The sequence below is a fragment of the Syngnathus leptorhynchus genome, chromosome 19 (genome assembly GCF_054491065.1).
Source record: "Syngnathus leptorhynchus isolate UIUO chromosome 19, UIUO_Slep, whole genome shotgun sequence".
NCBI classification, from domain to species: domain Eukaryota; kingdom Metazoa; phylum Chordata; class Actinopteri; order Syngnathiformes; family Syngnathidae; genus Syngnathus; species Syngnathus leptorhynchus.
The window spans coordinates 2,167,167-2,187,090 of record NC_141213.1 but is presented as its reverse complement, the minus strand read 5'-3'; the positions used below and the strand labels follow the sequence as shown (position 1 = coordinate 2,187,090).

The following is a 19,924-nucleotide window of genomic DNA, read 5'->3' as shown; positions in this document are numbered from 1 at the left end:
ATAAATCCGACTGACGTCGCATTTGAAATACGATTGGCTGTGTTGTGTGTCAGTCAAGCAAAGGTGCACGCAATTGGTCAGGATTTCCTTGTGATTTGGCCGTGGGCGTAAGTCATTCGTCCGCGAGTTCTTGTGATTGGTCAGAAATCTCTTCTGTAAACAGTATCCATTCCTGTTTTTGAGAAAAAGGAAATAGCACAACAATAAAGATATTGTAAAAAATGACCACAAAAACAAGTTATAAAATTTACTTGCTGATAAAACAATGCAAATATTCCATTTGTGGGACTAATAAAGTTTTGTTTTCTAATTGATAAACAATACTCCCCTAAGGTACCCAAGAGCAACAAACCTGCACACATTCTTTGTGAAACTTGCGTTTTATCACGTCATTCAGTCATTTGAATTTAACATAATTTGAAACATCCTCCACGCCTGTGCTCTCGTTGTCCAGGTACTCAAGGATCACGTTCCCCCCGTTGTGCAGAGGGTCTTCCGGACTGCTCAGCAGCGTGTGCAGGCTGTCGTCCATACGGAGACACTTCCCCGTTTCAGGATGGCAGAGGCGCAACTTCTGGGGAGATAAAAAAAAAAAAAAAAGGTAACTCAAGACATACTTAAGCCAATAGGCGTGTTGTTACCTGAGCTACGAGCACGTTATTGTTGTTCTTGAGGGAAGCGAGTGAGGCGGCGTAATCCACCACCTTCCCCACGCTCCATTTGGAGCAGAAGAACATCGGCTGACTGGCCGCCTGATAGGTTTTCGGGAGATACACTTGAAAGTAGATTCGTTCAGTCTGAAAGAAAGCGTGGAGCAGAATATGATCAGGAAACTAGTCAACAGCGATCATAAACTAAGTTCTCAAAAGTACCTGTGGTAAACTCTTGTCTCCTGTTGCATGGAGCTTGAGTTTCATCAGAGCTACCTTGGCTGCTGTAGCGCTGTTCTTTGCCCCTCTACGACCTTTGCTTTTAGAACCGTCCTTCGACTCTAAATGGACGAGAGTGGAAATTTATTAGATAACCAAATTACAATTTCACTGAATTGGTTGAAAAGATATTGACTGACACTTCAAATCAAGACGTTAGCCTCATAGCATAATTGCCTGAGTCATTTTAAAATGACAAAAAAAACCCCACTAATTTGCTCCTTAAAAATGTTCGTTTAGTTAAATTTGTGTGAATTTTCTATTATGAAGCTCTTGTTAATCAGTGAAGATTGACTCAAGGCAATTGTATTCTTCTTGTTTATTGAGTGTGCCGATCTCCGCACCTTGTTTTCCAAATGCAAAATTGTTATTTCAATACATAAACAAAAGAAAATACTTTTCTACTGCCAAATGTGTGCGATGCTAGGTTGGCAAACTGCATGTGCTTTGCTAGGTTGGCAAACTGTGTAACACACACTGTAACTGTGTGTAACACACACACACTTTGTACAATACTGACCCCATGTGGGCAAAAAATGAACAGCAGAAAAATGTCATTATTATTAATTTTAAGAACTTACCCACAATCCTTTGCACCAGCTCCTTGGTGGCTGCCATACGTGGCTTTTGCACCTCCAGCTTCTCACACTTATGATCATCTTGATGACGATGGCTGCGTGCAGTGGAAAAAAAAGAGCCGTAGCGGAATCTTAATCACTAAACTGAACACAGGGGGTAAAAATCTGGCTTCATAGTGTAAACCTACGCCAAACAGAACTGTTTCTGACACTGCGGACAGAGAACAGGAAGGAGTTCTTTCCCCTTGCAGTCCTCAACGGAGCACGGATAACTTGTGCTGCCGCCCGCAGTTTGGGGTTCTCTTTTTGCGGGCTCCTGAGAGTTAAAAATTTCAAGAATTTTCATGATAGAAAAGCAGTTTTTGAATTTTCCTACACTATTAAGTGCTGCTTACCTGAGAACACGAGTGAGCCTCTCTGCTTCTGTGTTCAAGACTGCAAAGATAAATTAGTTGCAATATACGACATTATGTAAAACATTTTGTGGTGGAAAATATTAAGAAAGAAAAAAGACTTCTTATTGTGCATTAGAAATAACGTTCCTTACGGTTTTCTTACCAGTAGACTCTATTGCAGGAATCACAAACAAATGGAAGGAAATCTAAATGAAAGAAAGCAACAGTTATTACATAGTTGACTATTAAAAACTATTTAAAGCGTTTAGTATATTTAGATAATCTATGAGTCGAGTTGTGATTAAGATGAGTGCCGAATCATGCTAGCACTACTGAGCTATGACGGGTGTTTTCTTTAAATACCGATAATGGTAACGTCACCCAGCAATTGTTATTTTGTTGGAGCAAAAGAGCGAAGACGTTCCAGACCTTGTTGGTGACAAGAATCTATTTGACAGTGCTTTCCGATGTCTAACTCAGCCATTAACTTAGCAGTAAGCTTCTCCAACAAGAATGTCAACATGAATCTGACCCCGGAATTGAAATTCAACTGAAAACACGAAAGGGAAATTTTACAATTTAGTCACAATTTAAAACTCTTTTTTCTTAAGGACAATCACTAATCACTGTTTTGATAATAATTAAATAATATATTAAAATATATATTCGAATAAATAAATCTTGTTTGTGAATTACCCCGGAAGTGAAATACGATGGCGCTCATTTTTGCATTATAGTTAAATAGTAATTTAATTATTCCTCTAGTTGATCATTTATCGACAAACCATCATTTGAATACCGCACCATAATAGCTAGGAGTATATTTGAATAAATAATTCGAAATATTCTGTCGAACGTTTCCCCCGTTACGCCATGGGGGGGAGGGGGGAGCGTTTCGATGATGTCACGCAGGTGATGGGGATCTAGATAGGTGTGGCAAAAGTTGTTTCGTCGATCACAATAGCTTGTTGTCGAGCCGGAAAAACAGCTCGGCATCTACTCACACACCCCGTGGAAACACCTGACAATCATAACAGCTCGGCGTCCGCATACCGCCACCGAGCGCTGCTTTTTACCCACCGTCGGAGGAACTCCCAGCTAAAATGAGTAAAATCACGAAATTCTTTAAAGGGAGCTCGAGCTCCGGCTCATCGTCGTCGTCCGGGGGTAGGTCCAAACACCATCACCGGTCCAAGGGGGGACCCTCTGCCGGGGAGGCCATCCACAAACTCCGGGAGACCGAGGATATGTTGACCAAGAAGCAGGATTACCTGGAAAAAAGAATAGAGCAGGAAGTAATGGTAGCCAGAAAGCACGGCACAAAAAACAAGAGAGGTACGTATGTTTCGTTGTTCATCACCAACAAAAATGGTCTAAAAAGTTAGTTTACAAGATAGTCACGTTGTGTATTAGGCGTCGTCTTAAAATGTCCAAACCTGATGTGAAGTATTATGACAGCCGCCATTTTAGGAAGAGCTACAGGTGCATCTTCCTAGAAAACAAGAGGCATCTAACTTTGGGGCAAATATCCACTTTTTGGCCAAAACTGTGACGCCAGGTTCTTACAAATCAGTTTGTTATAATTGAAAAAATGCATGAATTTAATAATTAATGTTAAGTGAATCACATCGAGTAAATGATTAACTGACGTTCTGGCACTTTTAACTGCAGCAAAACTATAATGTTGACAAAAATACTGAAGCGTGTTTAAACCCTCCACGTTTAAAACTTCTATGTGATTTGTACTCTCATAAAAACTTGCCTCGCTGCCTGTTGAATCACAGCCAGACTCAAATAGCTTCCTTGTGTCGTCATATCTATATCTATTGTGTTGGTCTGCCGTGATGCTAATGCCCACAAACATTTTCTTAGCTGCCCTGCAGGCCCTGAAGAGGAAGAAGCGCCTGGAGCAGCAGCTGACACAGATCGACGGCACGCTTTCTACCATCGAGTTCCAGCGGGAGGCTCTGGAGAACTCGCACACCAACACAGAGGTGGTGAGAAACATGGGCTACGCTGCCCAGGCCATGAAGAAGGTCCACGAGAGCATGTGAGGAGTACGCCAATGAGTAGATGCGCTGAAAACAAATACATGCTACAGAGAACTCCCGTTTACCTCCAACGTCTTTCCTCAGGGATCTAAACAAGATTGACGATCTGATGGAGGACATCAACGAACAGCAAGATGTGGCTCGTGAGATCAATGAAGCCATCTCCCGACCTTATGGTGACACTTTCGACGAGGTATACTTTTTGCTCTTGCAACCAATACATTTTAAGTATTTTTTTTTTCTTAAAAAAAATAGAAAACAGTGAGATAACTATTTATTGCTATTAGGATGAGCTGCTGGCCGAGCTAGAGGAGCTCGAGCAGCAGGACATGGACGAGAACCTGAAGAGCATGGGTGGACTGCCCTCGGTGCCCAGCGCCAGACTGCCCTCGGCTCCATCAGGACGGGTAGCTCACCGCGCAAGTATGTACAATATTCTTCTTTTTAAATTTAAAAAATATATATATATATATAAAATATGTTGGAAAAATCTATTTCTTTAAAATGTACAAATTATTTCTGGACAAGTACAATTCATTCCGTAGCTATTTTTCCCCTTAAACAACAAAATTATTCTAAAAAAATTGAACTATTCTTTTTTTCAATAGCACATTACTTTGATATTACATTAAAAAGGAGCTTTTTCTTGTAAAATTAGTTTTTCTCAATTTTTTTCATTGACAAATATGTTAACGTATTTTTCCTTGAAGAAGTACTAAATAAAATTCCCGCCTCCACATTTCTTCACTAAAATTCTAAATAAAAATGCAGAAAAAAAAAATCTAATTTACATTTCTGTGTCTTTGTTTTTAAAGCGGCCAGAAGAAGGGCTGATGATGAGGACGACATGCGCATGCTGGCATCATGGGGATCATAAATTATTTTTTAAGGGGAGGAAGGAACTAAACAATGACAGACTTGCATTTTAAATTTCTCAGTGGGTTTGAAGCAATTACCACCATGTTGGGACATCTTTCCCGTGTGTTCATTGAGCAGCTGCCATGTTACACTTAAGGAAATTATTACTGTGCTTCCTGTCACTTTTTTTCTGTTTCATTTTAAAATTTTATCTAAATTCAAATTGGCGCAGAGTAACTTACGCTAAAGGATTTCCAGCACTGAGCATCAAACTACACTACTTGTTGGACAGCTGTAGATAATCTCTTTGCTCTATTGTAAATATTTTTTGCTTTTATTTTCAACTATAATAAAAAACACCTACCTATAAGACTTGATTTTAATTATTTATCCACGAGTCCAAGTTATTTTTCATTTCCAGTACATAATTGTATATTTAATTGAGATTTTATCACATTCAAATTTGAGTCATAAAGGATACTTGTGGCAGAGTTACAAATAGTATTTTAGATGGTTCTTTAGAAAAAGAAATGTCTTCAGGTTGATTCTTTATTTTTTTCAATGCTTACTACTATCCACAGTAGTTTATTAAAAAAAAAAGCCTGACTACATAGTTGATTTTACTTTGAAACGTTTATACATGGTCGTTTAAAAAAAAGTTTAACGAAACATGGTAATTTTCATATATACATTTATAAAAACAAGTTCCTTATCCATGGTCATTTTTTTTTGAATAAAATAAATGCTTAAAGGCACTATAGATTGTATCTTTTTTCATTTATTATTATTATTTATGCCTTATGGTCATTAAAATTTAAAAAAAAAATATATATATATTAATCGGTATTACCATTTATGACCCAAGCAGCATTTGATCACACACAGGCTGAACACTCGTCAGCGGTTGTAAGAACCAATGGGCGAGTCGCACACAAATATCAGGCGAGGGAGGGGCTGCTCTTGTTACCCGGGATTGAGGCTGAGCTGGTGGGCGCTTCACTTGCAGGGAAGTCGGCGAAGGGACCACGACGCGCAGCGGAGACATGTAAAGATGGCGGAACTACAAATGTTGCTCGACGAGGAGATCCCGGCCGGCAAGAGAGCGCTCGTCGAGAGTTACCAGAACCTTACCCGAGTCGCGGACTACTGTGAAAGCAATTATGTGCAGGTAAGCTAAAAGCGGAGCTAACTCCTGCCGTCTTTTGTGGCGAAAAAACTGAGGATCCAAACGCTGGTTGGCACCGGAAATGTGGAAAAAGAAAGTGGCGGACGGGGCTAACTTAGCAAACTGCTCATGGGGAGTCTCATTATGAGCCGCGGTGGCGATATTTGACGTGTTTACGCGGAGGGTGTGTCTACTTTCCCCCCGTCGAATAATAAAATACGCCGTGTGGGTTAAAAATTACCGACGCGCGGAGGCCTGTTTTACAGCCGGTCAGTGAACGCGTCTCAGCTGTTAAACTTGCTTTTATTTCACGAGAAAGCCCTCAAAAGAAGCCATATAGTCCCACATTTACACGCCCCGCCGCCAGTAGAACCTTTTATGGCTACCATTATAGCCACGGAGCATTTTCAAACCACCTCTTTTGTACCTCAAAAACAGTGCTTGTTGCAGTGGAGCGTTCAGTGGCCACAAGTAAACTCCGCTGTCACACTTGTGTTGATGTTGCTGCATTACCTCCAGTCCATTAGCTCGTTTATGATGAGACACATGCGTGTGGAATGCAGTGTTTCATGGAGAGACAGTAAATCTCCAGGCTTGAGGAATGTGTAGTCAGGTCAATAATGCTTGGAGCTATTGATTCTTTTTTTGTCTTCTCCCCTTTCCTTAAACCAAGTTCTCGATAGCTTTTGTCTCTGATGGCCCATCATGTTGCTTGTAGGACCATTTGGCTCATGAGTGACACTGGGGGTTTTGTCTTTAAAAATGTGACAGCTTTGTTGAGTGATAAAGTAACAGCAGGAAAAAGGACGAAGAGGTACTCTGTCAGTCAGGGAGGAGGGTGTGTCTGCTCCAGCCGCACTACCACGCCAGGATTCCCTGTAATTTAGTTTTCTTCCTCGGCCTTATGGCTGTACGATTTGGCAGCCTGGAGGCACCGCTGTGAGGAACATTGATGCCAATTATAGCCCTCGTACACCAGCTTCAAATGGAGCTAAAGTGTCTAATGGTCCGCTTTGACGTCTTTGCGGGATAACATGTCCTCATAGGAAGTATTGTTTTTGGGTTTTTTCCCCTACCAATGATGCTGCTAAAAACTAGTCGCCAAAATAAGCTTTAAGGGTGATGTTTCGAAATCCCAAAATGTCATATGTGACACTTGACACACAGTCGTAGTCCTTTTTTTTTTTTTTATCTCCTGAATGTGAACAAACAGGAAAGCCCTCGAGGACAAAAGCCGGCGATTAACACGTGGTTATGCTGGCTCAATTATGAGGACACTTCCTGAGGAAATGCAAGTCATACGCCAAAGACGGCGAGTACGCCATCATTGCCGCCAAGTCCCTTTACTGCTCGCTTTTCACCGTCTTCTTTGAACGCCGTTAGTGACATTTCGAGACTGTTGAGGAGGAGGAAGGAAGGAAGCTAGGCTTTTTGTGAAGGGTTGCAGTGACAAGTCGCTTCAAGTTGAGGCTTGTCTGCGTGTGTGCACGTTCGCGTCATTGTGGATTTGGCATAGACACCCACACGAGGGGCCTTATGGTTAGTCCCACACGTCACACAACAAGCATAGTAGCTCAACAGTTTTATACATTTATTTTCCTTCTTGCATCCTAGTTCGAATGCGTAAAAGGGTTGTCGCAATGAATACGTTTGCAACCACATTGGAGATTATAGGGGTGAAATTAATTTTTTTTTTTTTTTTAACTGAACTTCACTGAACCTTTGACATCATGAGATTAAGACGACGCCTGACAATTGTGTGAGGCCCCAAACGGGAAACGAGGTTGGAGTCACGGGGTCAACATCAGCAAGTTGCAACACGGAGAAACCAGATGACCTTAAGAAGAAATGCAGAAATATTTATTGGGATATCCCAGAGATGAGTGTCCGTCCATGCCAGGCGGCAAAGCAGAAGGCTTTGCGAGTCAAAGCGAACGCGCGTCATTGCTATTCCTAATGAGCTTCCGGATTTCAGACGTTTACATCAATCCGAGATCAACAGCTGCCCGTGCCCAGATTACAGTCGGCAACAATCAGCGGCGGATATGCTGCCGGCGGCCGAGAGCCTCGAGAGATCTGCAAACGCTCCCCCGCCCCCCCCCTCCCCTCATCGTGCCGCTTTCCACGCCATTTGTTAAAAGCCGTTGCGTTTGAACAACAACAACAAATCCTGCTCCTTCTATTCCTGAATGTTTATTTTCTGGCAGCGCCCGCCCTGACGGCCCAACACCCCAAGAGCACTTCAACGACTTCTGCTGCATTCCAAGCATTCCGGAGATTTTGTTGTAGCCGGGCTCTCTCTGGATGTGTGGGAAGACGAGTGTGTCAGAGTGGAATCAATTGCGTTGACTTGTGGCCTCAGACGTTCCAACATGTCTGTCCGCATGCCGGCTGGCGTGCCGAAAATGTTACATTTCAATACGCTTGCCCCGTTTGAGAAAGCAATTGTGCAGCTTGTAGTTTGTATCTGAGTTCCGACTGATGTCACCGCATCAAGAAGTCCGCTTCCTGCTCAGTCATCTGGGTGGAGACTCTCGGACAATTTGGATCCCGGGGGAGGAAGTGTAAATGTAGCAGGAGGAGAATAAACATTGAGTGTGAAATGTAGGCCAGCACTTGAATTTACGTTTTTGTCTTTTGTGTGCCCCCCCCCCCCCCCCCCTACAGGCCCAGGACAAGAGGAAAGCTCTGGAGGAGACCAAAGCCTACACCACGCAGTCGCTGGCCAGCGTGGCCTACCAGATCAATGCCTTAGCCAACAACGTACTGCAGCTGCTGGACATCCAGGCCTCGCAGCTGCGGCGCATGGAGTCCTCCATCAACCACATCTCGCAGGTCATAACAAACGCACACGCCCACGGGCGGTCGCTCTCACTTGTTGAATTTTGAATCTGGGTCGTTCCTACCACCGCCATTGTCGGGGTCCTACTTTGAGCCACATCAAAGTCCCACCAAAACGAAGGTAGACCGCAAACCTCTCGGAAGCTTTCTCTCTTCTGCCGCGTCAAGTCCCCGGTAGGCCTCGTGCATGTGGAGCTAATACAGATGAAGGAATTAAGAGCTCAGATAAGTCAAGCGAAGAGCCGCGACCCAAAGATCTTTTCTCTATGGCATCACGCGGACGGCGGAAACCCCCATTGGTACCTGGGCAAGAGTGCAGTGAAAGGAGGAACTTAGCAGGCCAAAGACCTAAAGACAAAAAGCACATTTGTACACTTTTATCTCAGCGAATAGATGTCAGGCCAACACCAAGGTCGTGGGACTTTTTTTTTGTTACCATGGCAACACCCTGGGTCAGGCTGGGAGAGGAATATGAAGCACAAATAAAGATCGGTTCAATCGTTAACAGCGTTTTAGGAAGAAAAAAGTGGGCTGTAGGGAAATGTTGTTCCGTAAGCTGCAGTAGTGATCGTGGAAGAAGACCAAGAGAAGGATCTGTTGGAGGGGAGGGGGGGGGGGGGGAGAAGCTCCTCTTCCACCTTGTGCAGCGTGTGAAGTGGCTGTTAAGAGGCTGCCAACAGGGAGAGCTTTGTGTGCGCAGCGGAAGCCGACGCCTCACACTGACGACCTCTGACACCGCCACCGACCGACCGCATGTGTCCCTCACGCGGCTTCTATGCCAATGACATTCCCACGCTGTTCAGACACGACATAAAATAGAAAAGTAGTCGTCTTGTTTTGAGCAGCTTTGACTTCCTAAAACTGAGTCACCTTCTATTTAAGTCGTAAACGTCAACTTGGCGGAGGCCACACAAGTTCGCATGTCTTTGTGAGTCACTGTTAGCACAGCAAGGACTGCTAAAGAAACCGATGGCATGTCACTCCTTTTGTCTGGTTTTGTCTGGATCGCACTCCCCAAAAAAATCCCCCAGAGCTTTTGTTGGCAAGAACAAACATGAGCCATTTGCGCATGTGCGCGTCTCGCTACATGAATGACGGGGAAGGAACAAGTGAGTCAGTCACCGGATGTTGCAAAAAAAAAGCAGAAGATGAACGAGCTTCTCCTTCGACGAGCCCCTCAAAAGTCATTGTTGAACTACAAGAAGCGTTAGCATTAGCTTCTGTTCAGCAACCACCCTCACCCGCTTGTTATGATGTCATCCCCAGACAGTGGACATCCACAAAGAGAAGGTGGCGCGACGGGAGATCGGCATCCTGACGACCAACAAGAACACGGCGAGGACCCACAAGATCATCGCGCCAGCCAACATGGAACGCCCCGTGCGCTACATTAGGAAGCCCATCGACTACGCCGTGCTGGACGACGTCGGACACGGAGTCAAGGTAAGAGAGAGAGAGCTCGTCACTATCTTCTCAAAGACTGGCCGATAATGTCCTGAAAATAAAATCTCAAGAGGGAAAAAAAAGAGGAGATGACATAACATCATGCTGCTCTCAGAGAGAGAACGTCTTTTGTCAGGCCTTTGGGAGAAAACGGAAAGCTCAGACGACAACCAAACGGTCTCCGTGATTACGTTTTTTCTTTCTCTCTAAAAGCTTTTTTTTTTTTCCGTGGGAGAATTTGCTGGTAATTACATTTGAAATTCAGGAAAGTGATGGCAGCATTTTGGGAAATGACATCTTCACTTGACGGCTGCCCATGAAGCTTGAATGTGGAGGTCAACCTGGTCATGATGACGTCACTCCCAAAAGGCTTCTTAATTTTGTATTTTTTTTTAAGTAGGTCATAATTCAAGTGTTCCCACACAGCGAAAGGAAGCAAAGATAAGGGAGGGGCGCGGGCGTCTTGCCATTTGCGAGCGTGACCTACATTTGTGAAGCGAATGCGATCCAGCGCTGCTAACCTGGCCAGCGTGCTGACTGCGTTTTCCCCCTCCCCAAACTTGAAGTTGGCGTCTCACCTTGGCCGCAAAGCGAAGGCCCTGACATGCGAAAGGCTAAACGCAAATGTTGCATCATGGATGACTGCTTCGTTCACTCTCTCTCTCTCTGCTGTCTCTTTGTGACCTCACTGCGTTGTGGCCGTTTTGACATGCCCTCTTTCTGTCTGTTTTCCACTACGCCCCCCCCCACTCCAACCCCCTCACCACTTGCCCACACTAAGTGGATGAAAGCCAAGGTAAGTCTTCTGTCCTACACGTGACCCATTTTGCTGTCATGTATTTTTCACATGGAAAATACTGCACAATAGGACAATTTCTGTCTTATTTCCCTATTAATCCCTTAATTATTCCCTTAATGACAAGATGCACCCCCCTTAACCCCGCATCCCTATGTATCTATGTTGTCATTCACGTTGTGTGTTGTTGTCATCGTTAGATAAGTAGTTGAGATTTTCTTTCCCTCAGCTCCCCCCACATTGCACTCAAGAGTAGAACACAACCACAATAGCAAAGATGACCTCCGCCGAGGCCAGACGAACTCATTTTACTCCCTTGCATACAAAGTCCACAATTCGTCAAATATTGCCAATGGCGGTTCATTATTCAACAGTTGCACAGTCTTTAAGATTAGTATTGAAAAAGACATGGCAGATGTCAATTGAACAAATTGATTATAACATTTAAAAAAATTGTCTGATTCTGTAAATGAAGTTTTATTTTTGATGCTTAATCCAGAGAAGAAACTCATTACAAAAAACAACTTCCTTGGCAGAGGTCATTTTCCGACACACTTCATTCACACATCAGACGCAACCTTCACGTTTGTAAACAAGTGCAGGCGTCACCCAAAATGGAGCAGCAGCAAGTCGCCTTCTCTAAAACGCCTTTTCCCCTTTTTCTGTCTTCCTTCCTTCCTCCCGACCGCAGCAGCACGGAAACAATCAGTCAATCCGAGCGGGAACCTTATCGCGGACCAACCCGCCTACGCAGAAACCACCCAGCCCGCCCATGTCGGGGCGCGGGACGCTCGGGTAAGACGTTTCGTTAGTCGCTGTGGATCACATTTGCTGCTTTCATTAGGATCGGTGTTCACCACTCACATTTGTCCTCCTTTTTGGGCGCTTCTACAGGCGCAACGCATCCTACAAAACTTTGGAGCCAGTGAAGCCCCCGACGGTGCCCAACGATTATATGACCAGCCCGGCCCGCCTGGGCAACCAGCACGCCGCGCAGCACAGCCCGGGACGCACAGCCTCGCTCAACCAGAGGCAGCGCACACACAGGTAGTGTCTAGCCCCGCCCCCCTCCTTCCTGACACATACGAAAAACAGCTGCCACATAGAAAAGTAGTGCTTCGGTGCCCCGAAGTGAAACATCTCTCACTCGTCCCACAGCATGTTGCTCGCTCACGCACCTCCATTGAGAGCCCAACACTCATCTCGTTTGAAGCGAGGGCTCGTTAGCGAAGAAGCGCGGCAGTCGGGCTTTGACGCCCGTTAATATTTTATGTTTCTTTTGCTCTTTTTGCAACAAATGAGGAGGCTGGGGGACGCTCGTAAACGAGCCGAGCGAAGGAGCCAGATCAAATTGGCCTTCCAAAAAAAAATGAGGCTTGGCACTTTTATTGTGCAGCCTGCGGTGGGCAACCCCCCCCTGCTGTTTGTGCCACAAGCGCCCCGGGGCTCCACTGACATGAATCTGGGAGGGGGGTGAGTGGGAAGGGGAGGGGCCATAGCAAGTGTGGGCGCTGGCTCACTGGGATGGAAGGTGCTTGAAGGGCTTCAGGGACATGTTAGTTGACAAGCAGGTCGAGGGATGCCCCGGGGAGGCGGGGGTATCGTTTAAAGTGGGATGAAAGAGGAAGGAGAACGCAGAGGAAGATCAAGGCAGATCAACCCCGGGGTCAAACTCAGATGTGGCACTTTCATGTCGCCCTCGCTCCCATTGATCGAATGAATGTGGAATTTTGTTGTTCACACAAGGACAGCCGGCAGATTCGATTTGAAAACTTGAGAATTTGTGAACCCTTCGAATGGTCACAAAATGTAGTCTGATCCTCTTTCTAAATCATAAGAATAAACACAAACAATTGAATGTTGACATTGATGGAGCTTGTGTTTGTGTGGTGCCTCAGCGGCAGCAGCGGGGGCAGCAGCAGCCGGGAGAACAGCGGCAGCAGCAGTGGCATCGGCATTCCCATCGCAGTACCTACACCCTCCATTCCCAACTTGGGACCAGGTGAGGTTTTTGTCTTTTCATTGTGCTTTACGTGGCGTACAGATTTATAAAGGTCTTCCAGTTCATTCACACATGAATATGCACCTATTGCTCTAATATATGCTCGGAATTTACGCTTCGGGTTCGCCGTTGAAACAGTCCACCACAAAGCAAGCAATAAAAAAAAAAAAAAAGACCCAAGGGGCTTATCATCTGTTTTTGTTCAATTGAAATGTGAAAGTGAAAAGGTGATGGAATCGGATTATTATTACTTTGATGACATATAGTAAATTGTGAACATAAAAAAAACTTTCCACAGTCCCATTCATGACATCCCCTCCGGGTGTGCCTCCTCCACCTCCCCCTCCGAGCGGGTTCGGTCCACCGCCGCCACCACCTCCTCCACCCTTAGGTGAGACCCTCAGGAGGGCGTCCTGGCCGCCATTCACGGGTCACGGTATTGGTGGGTCAGCCCGTTGGAGCCTGACCTTCAAATCAGTTCTCTTAATCTTGCTGGTGGTGGTGATGGTGGTGGTTGACTCCACTTTTTGTCTGTTGGCTAACAAATGTCGAATAGTTTTCTTTGTTGCCTTTTTCTAACGAAGCAACGCTGACTGAGCACGTTCATCATGGTTGACAGCATTTCCTTTGCAAATACTTGAAGTGATGAAAATATGACTTAGAAGAGTTATCGTTTTGCTGAATAGGAAATGGGTCAAGCTGGACACATTTGATTTCCCTCCTGAAATGTCATTTAAGAACCTGCTCTGCTTTCTTTTGATTGGTCACGTCTGATTCTAATCAGGCTTATTAACTATTTTGGGTCTCTCTGTCTCTGCTTTACCATCTTTTTCACCTTCCCGCTTGCTGCCGGCCATTTTTCCTCGCCCCTCGCCAGCGGTGGCCCCCGGGCCTGGCCCGGGCCCCGCCCCGATGTCGCAGTTCGGCACCATCTCGCGACAGATTTCGCGGCACAACCCCGCCAACTCGTCCGTCTCCATGGTGTCGGCCACCGGCACCTACCGTCGGGCCCCTTCCGTCACCTCGCAGTTCTCCTTGCAGCAACAGCAGCAGCAAATGCAGCAACAGCAGCCTCATGTTAACGGGGGCACGCCCGCTTACAGCCACAACTCAAGTAAGCCCCTCCCCCATAGTACGACAGTCTAGTCTAGTGCAGTGATTCTATTTTAGCTCAGCGACTTTCTGAAAAAGAAGAGATCGGTGCCAAGACACAAGTGAAATTTAGTGGCTGTACTTTTGAATCCCAGAACTGCCCCAAACGTATTTGAGATGCACCCTTTGTCGCATCAGCTCCGAGTGGGGCGGCATTTCTTTTCCACTTTGGGTGACTGATGCTCTTTCTTTTTCATTTCTTTCTCTCCTTTTTTGTCTATCTCTTTCTTTTTCCCCGGCGTGTGTGTGCTGTCCCTCAAGTGTGCGTGGCCCCCCCTCCTCCTCCCCCCATGCCCCAGCTGACGCCACAGATCCCCCTGACTGGCTTTGTGGCCAGGATGCAGGAGAGCAGTAAGTGTGAAGCCCATCATTGATTGACTCCCCAACCCACCCCAGCATCTCGTCCTCATCATCGTCTGTGTTCCCAGCATGCATTGCTCTCTTTTTGGCTCCACTCTCACAAATGTCATGTGGCTTCCCTCCGGCACTGTTTGCAACTCTGTGACTAACTCGACACGCTTGCAATTTAATTTTTTTTACAGCAGCACATAATTTATTTTGCTGGACTGGGCCAAAAAGAAGTAAGATGCGCCACCCACCACCTGCTGGTGTAAACAAAAGTACAACTCGTACACAGGCCAAGAACATAAGGAACACCAAATTCTTATTCATAATTCATGTATTTATTATTTAAATCCTGATCTAAGAAACCTAAATTAAAATAGTCTTCCACGACTATTCCTTCAACAAGTTCCCAACCAAATGTCATCCTTGCATGGTAGCTGCATGATTAGTAGTAATGGTCTCAACGTAGCGTTCCGTCGAATGAAAGACACGCATGTCCCACATTGGTGTGGCTTTTTTTTTTCCCCCCTCCCTTGGTCAAAAGAAAAAAATACTTTTCTTCAAATTTGCATGTAAGTCGTGCATGTGCATCGTCATGCCACTGACCCCTTGACCTCACAATCCCCATGTCACTGACGCCGCGTCGCTCGCCCTGCAGTCTCCGACACCCCGACTCCGCCCCCACCGCCACCCCCGGACGACCTGGCCTTGTTCGACGAGTCCCCCCCGCCGCCACCCCCTCCCCCGGTGGACTACGAGGAGGAGGATGCCTCAGTGGTGCACTACAACGACCCTTATGCCGACGGAGACCCCCATTGGGCACCCAAGAACTACGTCGAAAAAGGTCGGTGGTCGGAGATTTCTCTCAATTTTGCTATTCTGAAGTGTCCTCAACGTGAGTCTCCGCCTTCTCCCGGCAGTGGTGGCCATCTACGACTACAGCAAGGATAAAGATGACGAGCTGTCCTTCATGGAGGGCGCCATCATCTACGTGATGAAGAAGAACGACGACGGCTGGTACGAGGGCGTCAGCGGCGGAGTCACCGGCCTCTTCCCCGGCAACTATGTGGAAAGTATCATACACTACGCCGACTGAAACGCGATCAAGCTAGATGAAAAACTGTACAAGTAGTCTACGGTGAAACCCCGCTTGCCAGGGATACGTTCCAGACACACCCGCGATCTAGAGAGGACCAGACACGGGCCACACCAAAAAAAAAAAAAAAAAAAGTGGTTTAAAATCTGAGACTGTTCGGCCTGCACAAATAATGAGCTGCAATTTAGTGTTGGGGGGGGTCACTGTATTGGGGGCTTTTCTACGTGGGTGGACAGACAACAACAATTGAAGGATGTGCAAAGATGGCCGGCTGCTCCAACAAGTAGCTTTGATGGAAATGTGTAAAAAAAAAAAAAAAAAGAATCAGTCAGCGGGGTTCTCTCTATGCTGTAAATTGAGTTAACTCAATACTTCCTCCCTGAGAGAAGAACCATTTAGAAAAAAAAAAAGCATGCCAACCTTCACGATATTAACTTCAGTTTATTGCTATTGCCATTATGTTGTAAATTTATTCACCTTTTTTATAATTTGTATTTCTGTTGAATCACTGAACTTAAAAAAAAATGCAGATTTCCAGCAGGCCTCAAAAATTAAACACATTTGCTGCGTTCACACATTAGCATCCTTTAATGCAAAAAAAAAAAAATATTCTCTGGAATGTTAGTACCGGTTCGCCTTTGGTTTGGTTTTGTCATGCAGCATATTTGACGACAGGAAATGTTTCGCATCGAAGCGTGACGCAGACAATGTTTAGATGAATTGATAAGCATAACCTCATCTTTTCTTCAGTGGTGGCCATGCAAAGTAAATTTAGCATAATGTTAGTTAGAAGTTAAAAAAAATGTAAAGACCAACTTTTTCTTTGCTCTTGACAAGCAGCCACGTTGAGTCCTACCAATTTTCATTCAGTTGTTTGCGTTGAGTTCAGACCAGGTCTTGTTTTCATTTGTTCCTTCATATTTTTTTTTGTGTGCATCCAACCAGAAAATTTGGCTTCAAGTCAACTCTGCTCTTCATTTGTGTAAAATATGTTGATTTAAAAATTAATGTACAGCCTTTTATAATAAACAGTTCTATGTATGACAACAAACACACATGAGGATTCATCAACACACATGGTAAGTTTTGCAATAAAATAAAAAAAAAATGTTTATTGATCAGTGGTTGCAGATGTTAAGGCCGTGATTGGACACTTCGGTAAGATTTCAAGTGCGGACGGAGCCCAAGCGGTAATGACTCCACAGTACACACACATTTGCGTTTACAGTACAGTACATGATGTAGCAATATATTTAGCTCAGTGCTTCACTGATACCATGCGGAGTATTTAAATAACCATCGAGTTACACTGTATATGAGGGTATCTAATAAACGGCCTGCACGGCTGTCAAACGTGACTCGCTCTTTGTGTCGAGGTAGAAAGAGAGGTTATTGATGGCAGATCTTGAATGATGGAGAGGAAGGGGCACGGCTAGCTGCCTGAGGCGAAGCCCCTCCGGTTGCGCCTTACTTGTCCCTGGCGAGCACCGTGTGAGTGAGCGCGATGAGGGCGTCCCTCTCGGCCGACGGGCGCAACCGGCTGATGTGTCGGATGGCCTCCTGGCAGTAACGGCGCGCCAGGAAGTTGGTCTGCTGCACTCCGTCACTCTGCTCACACAATTGAAGACACTTGATTGAAGCAATTATAGTAAGGATAATAAAATATGGACAATTTGGGGGTACCTGGACAACGTACTGCCAGGCTCGGTCAACATCCCCTTTGGAGCTGAAGCGTCTCATGATCATAGCGTGCAGCTCCGGGAACTGACAAATTGAATGATCGTTTCATTTATACTATAAAAAAAAATATTTGGTCGAGTTGTGGCGAAGCTGACCTGCTGACAAGCGAACAAAACGGGTCCTGTGGCCAAGCCCAATTTGAGGTCCGCGGCTGATGGTTTTCCCAACTGGCTGGCGCCTGCCGTGAAGTCCAAAACGTCATCCACCAGCTGCAAACAAATGATTTAACTCATTCACTCATTTTAACTGAGCTAGCAATGAATGATATCTGAGCACTATATTTTCATGTTTTTCCTGATAGTACCTGAAAGGCGATCCCGACATTCCTTCCATACTGGTAAGCAATCTCGTGTACGTCAGGGTCCGCGTTGACCAAAATGGACACCTGCGGTGAGATGAGATTAAAACAGGAATGACATTGAGACAGCTGAAGAGATGTTGGGGGGGGTGTCGTGCAGACAGAACGTACATACTGCTTTGCAACTGTTGGCGATGAGGCTGGCCGTCTTCTTGAATGTCTTGTCCAAGTAGTGCTTGAAGCGTTCACTCTCATTTTCTTTGGAGCCCAGCTGCATGAATTCACCTGTGCCACAACAAAAAAAAAAAAATCAACCACTGTGCTTTAGTAAATACTGAAAAAGTGAAAATACACACACTTAAGCAATTTTTACTTTTACCTCTGACAAGGTCTTCAATAACCTGCGCCAACACCTTGACCACGGTGATGTTGCCGATGCGAGCCAGGGCCATGGAAGCGGCCGACAAGATGAAGTCGCCCGCCAAGATGGCCTTTGGGGACATGACAGTCAAAAAAAAAAAAAAAAACATGCCACAGGAAGGCGACCAGAGTGAGTGCTATTCTACATGCACCTTTTTTTCACCCCACAGGTCATTGATAGTCCTCTTCCCCCGCCGCTTGTCCGAGCCGTCGATGACGTCATCGTGCACTAGGCTGGCCGTGTGGATCATCTCCGAGATCATGGCCACGGCGCGCTGACCCGGGAGTAAGTCTCTACACGACCCCACAGACGACATATTACACACCATCATATCACACATCATGCTTACTAAACGTGTGCGTGTATTTTTTTTTTACCCTGCTTGGTTGCTATGGATGTTGAGGGCACGTGCCATCAGGATGACAATCATTGGCCGAATGGCTTTGCCCTTTCCGTCAAAGTAGTAATCACATAAAGACTTGAGCTCTTCTTTGGAAACAAATAATTCCTGGGACAAAATTTTTAAAAAAAACGTGCGAGTGTGAGCAGGGCGACCTAATCAAGTGGCCTACGTGCATTTTTACCTTTTATTTATATTTACCTTTTTGATGTCATCGTATAAGCTGGTCAAGTCTTTCTGAGCGAGTGTGAAGGGGTCTTTGGGTTTGGCATCACTGTGAATCTTCCTCCAGGAACATGCTGGATACCTGTGTCTGCATGGAAAAGAAACATTTAGAAATACAGTATAATAAAATTAAATCACGTTAGAATCATCAAGTCTCACCTGGTGAGAGATAACGGACTGGATGTTAACCTGGGAAGGGTTCTCTGGTTAAATTGTAATGATGGCGGAATCTAAAAGGGGGCAAAAATAATCAGGCATCTCATCCCATAATAAAATAGATTTTTTTTTTTTTATTGCAACGTCAGCAGGCAGCCACATGAACACACCTATGTATGATCTCAGGAAGGTCAAACATCCCCCAGTAAAATTGTTGAAAGTCATAAAATAAATAATGTGCAGAATATTTACAAGAAATGCGTTAAGTCTATTTGATTCTATTAATATCGCTCAGCATTACGCATGTGACAATTTAGAACCTTTTTTTTTTTTTTTACACATAAATGACAATGAATGAAGGTATAATGAACGTAGTATGTCAAGTACAACTTCTGACCAGAAAATTTAAACTATAATGAAGAATGTTTAAAGGATATAAACAGGACTTTAGTTCTCAAATACCCCATATAAGTCAAAACTATTCTGTTATTACAATTGTGTAACTACAAATGACCTTCCTTCCCCTCTCTGACAGCGCCCACAATCGCGGCAAACTCACCTCGTCATTTCGCCACGAGTTCCCTGCTGACACAGCAGCCTCGGACGCGGGTCCGAGCCTGGAGAAGTGCCACTGTGCTTCTCGTAAATTCGCAGCGACACGACCGACGATCCACCTCTGGCATCGCCGCCACAGTGGACCCGCCATCTTTGACCGAGGTTCTGCAATGGGTGCACGCATGCGACTCGGAAGCGGAAGATGACATAGACGTCGTGTGTACGTAACATATAAAAAAAATAAAAAAATAAAGATGTCTCCTTGCTGTGAATCTGAAATTGATAGATTTTTATCCCAAGATAAAAATCTTTGATTTACTGTATATTTTTTCCCAATTGGTAAATTACTGGGGCGTCCTATTCAATCGCTCCACTTTGCCTCATCAAATATGGCGATGACAATGACGTACATAAATGCCGTGGCGCTAGCATAGTAGCATGGCTAACTGACTGCCTTTCGACAAGCCTGCTAACTCTA

General features: G+C 45.1%; 4 protein-coding genes across 15 annotated transcripts; 2 read left to right on the top strand and 2 right to left on the bottom strand.

The window, feature by feature from the left end:
* Positions 1-39: 39 nt before the first annotated feature.
* zfand1 (zinc finger, AN1-type domain 1) lies at positions 40-3,301 on the bottom strand. Its single transcript, XM_085939690.1, has 9 exons — positions 2,332-3,301; positions 2,066-2,108; positions 1,903-1,942; positions 1,696-1,823; positions 1,511-1,602; positions 873-991; positions 642-797; positions 353-574; positions 40-172 (listed from the first exon to the last, which is right to left on the bottom strand). Exons 1-8 carry the CDS (start codon positions 2,423-2,425, stop codon positions 398-400), a joined length of 849 nt encoding a protein of 282 aa, XP_085795816.1. The 5' UTR covers positions 2,426-3,301; the 3' UTR covers positions 40-172; positions 353-397.
* On the top strand, positions 2,819-5,181 carry chmp4c (charged multivesicular body protein 4C). The gene is made up of 5 exons (XM_085939693.1): positions 2,819-3,237; positions 3,775-3,952; positions 4,038-4,146; positions 4,241-4,376; positions 4,769-5,181. Exons 1-5 carry the CDS (start codon positions 3,006-3,008, stop codon positions 4,828-4,830), a joined length of 717 nt encoding a protein of 238 aa, XP_085795819.1. The 5' UTR covers positions 2,819-3,005; the 3' UTR covers positions 4,831-5,181.
* Positions 5,182-5,704: 523 nt separating this feature from the next.
* On the top strand, positions 5,705-16,702 carry abi1a (abl-interactor 1a). 11 transcript variants are annotated; one of them, XM_085938844.1, is made up of 12 exons: positions 5,705-5,979; positions 8,644-8,811; positions 10,084-10,260; positions 11,042-11,056; positions 11,751-11,851; positions 11,951-12,103; positions 12,955-13,058; positions 13,357-13,449; positions 13,936-14,172; positions 14,472-14,561; positions 15,214-15,399; positions 15,476-16,702. In XM_085938844.1, the coding sequence occupies exons 1-12, from the start codon at positions 5,728-5,730 to the stop codon at positions 15,649-15,651; spliced, it is 1,752 nt and encodes a 583-aa protein (XP_085794970.1). In that variant the 5' UTR covers positions 5,705-5,727; the 3' UTR covers positions 15,652-16,702. The 11 variants fall into 11 exon arrangements, with proteins under 11 accessions (XP_085794970.1, XP_085794969.1, XP_085794972.1 ...); XM_085938843.1 differs by having other exon boundaries at positions 11,748-11,851; XM_085938846.1 differs by lacking the exon at positions 11,042-11,056.
* Positions 16,271-19,613, bottom strand: pdss1 (prenyl (decaprenyl) diphosphate synthase, subunit 1). Of its 2 annotated transcripts, XM_085938855.1 has the most exons (11): positions 19,451-19,613; positions 18,895-18,965; positions 18,712-18,823; positions 18,488-18,618; positions 18,262-18,403; positions 18,069-18,180; positions 17,865-17,974; positions 17,696-17,776; positions 17,487-17,600; positions 17,335-17,415; positions 16,271-17,259 (listed from the first exon to the last, which is right to left on the bottom strand). In XM_085938855.1, the coding sequence occupies exons 1-11, from the start codon at positions 19,595-19,597 to the stop codon at positions 17,119-17,121; spliced, it is 1,242 nt and encodes a 413-aa protein (XP_085794981.1). In that variant the 5' UTR covers positions 19,598-19,613; the 3' UTR covers positions 16,271-17,118. The 2 variants fall into 2 exon arrangements, with proteins under 2 accessions (XP_085794981.1, XP_085794980.1); XM_085938854.1 differs by having other exon boundaries at positions 16,271-17,415.
* Positions 19,614-19,924: the final 311 nt, after the last annotated feature.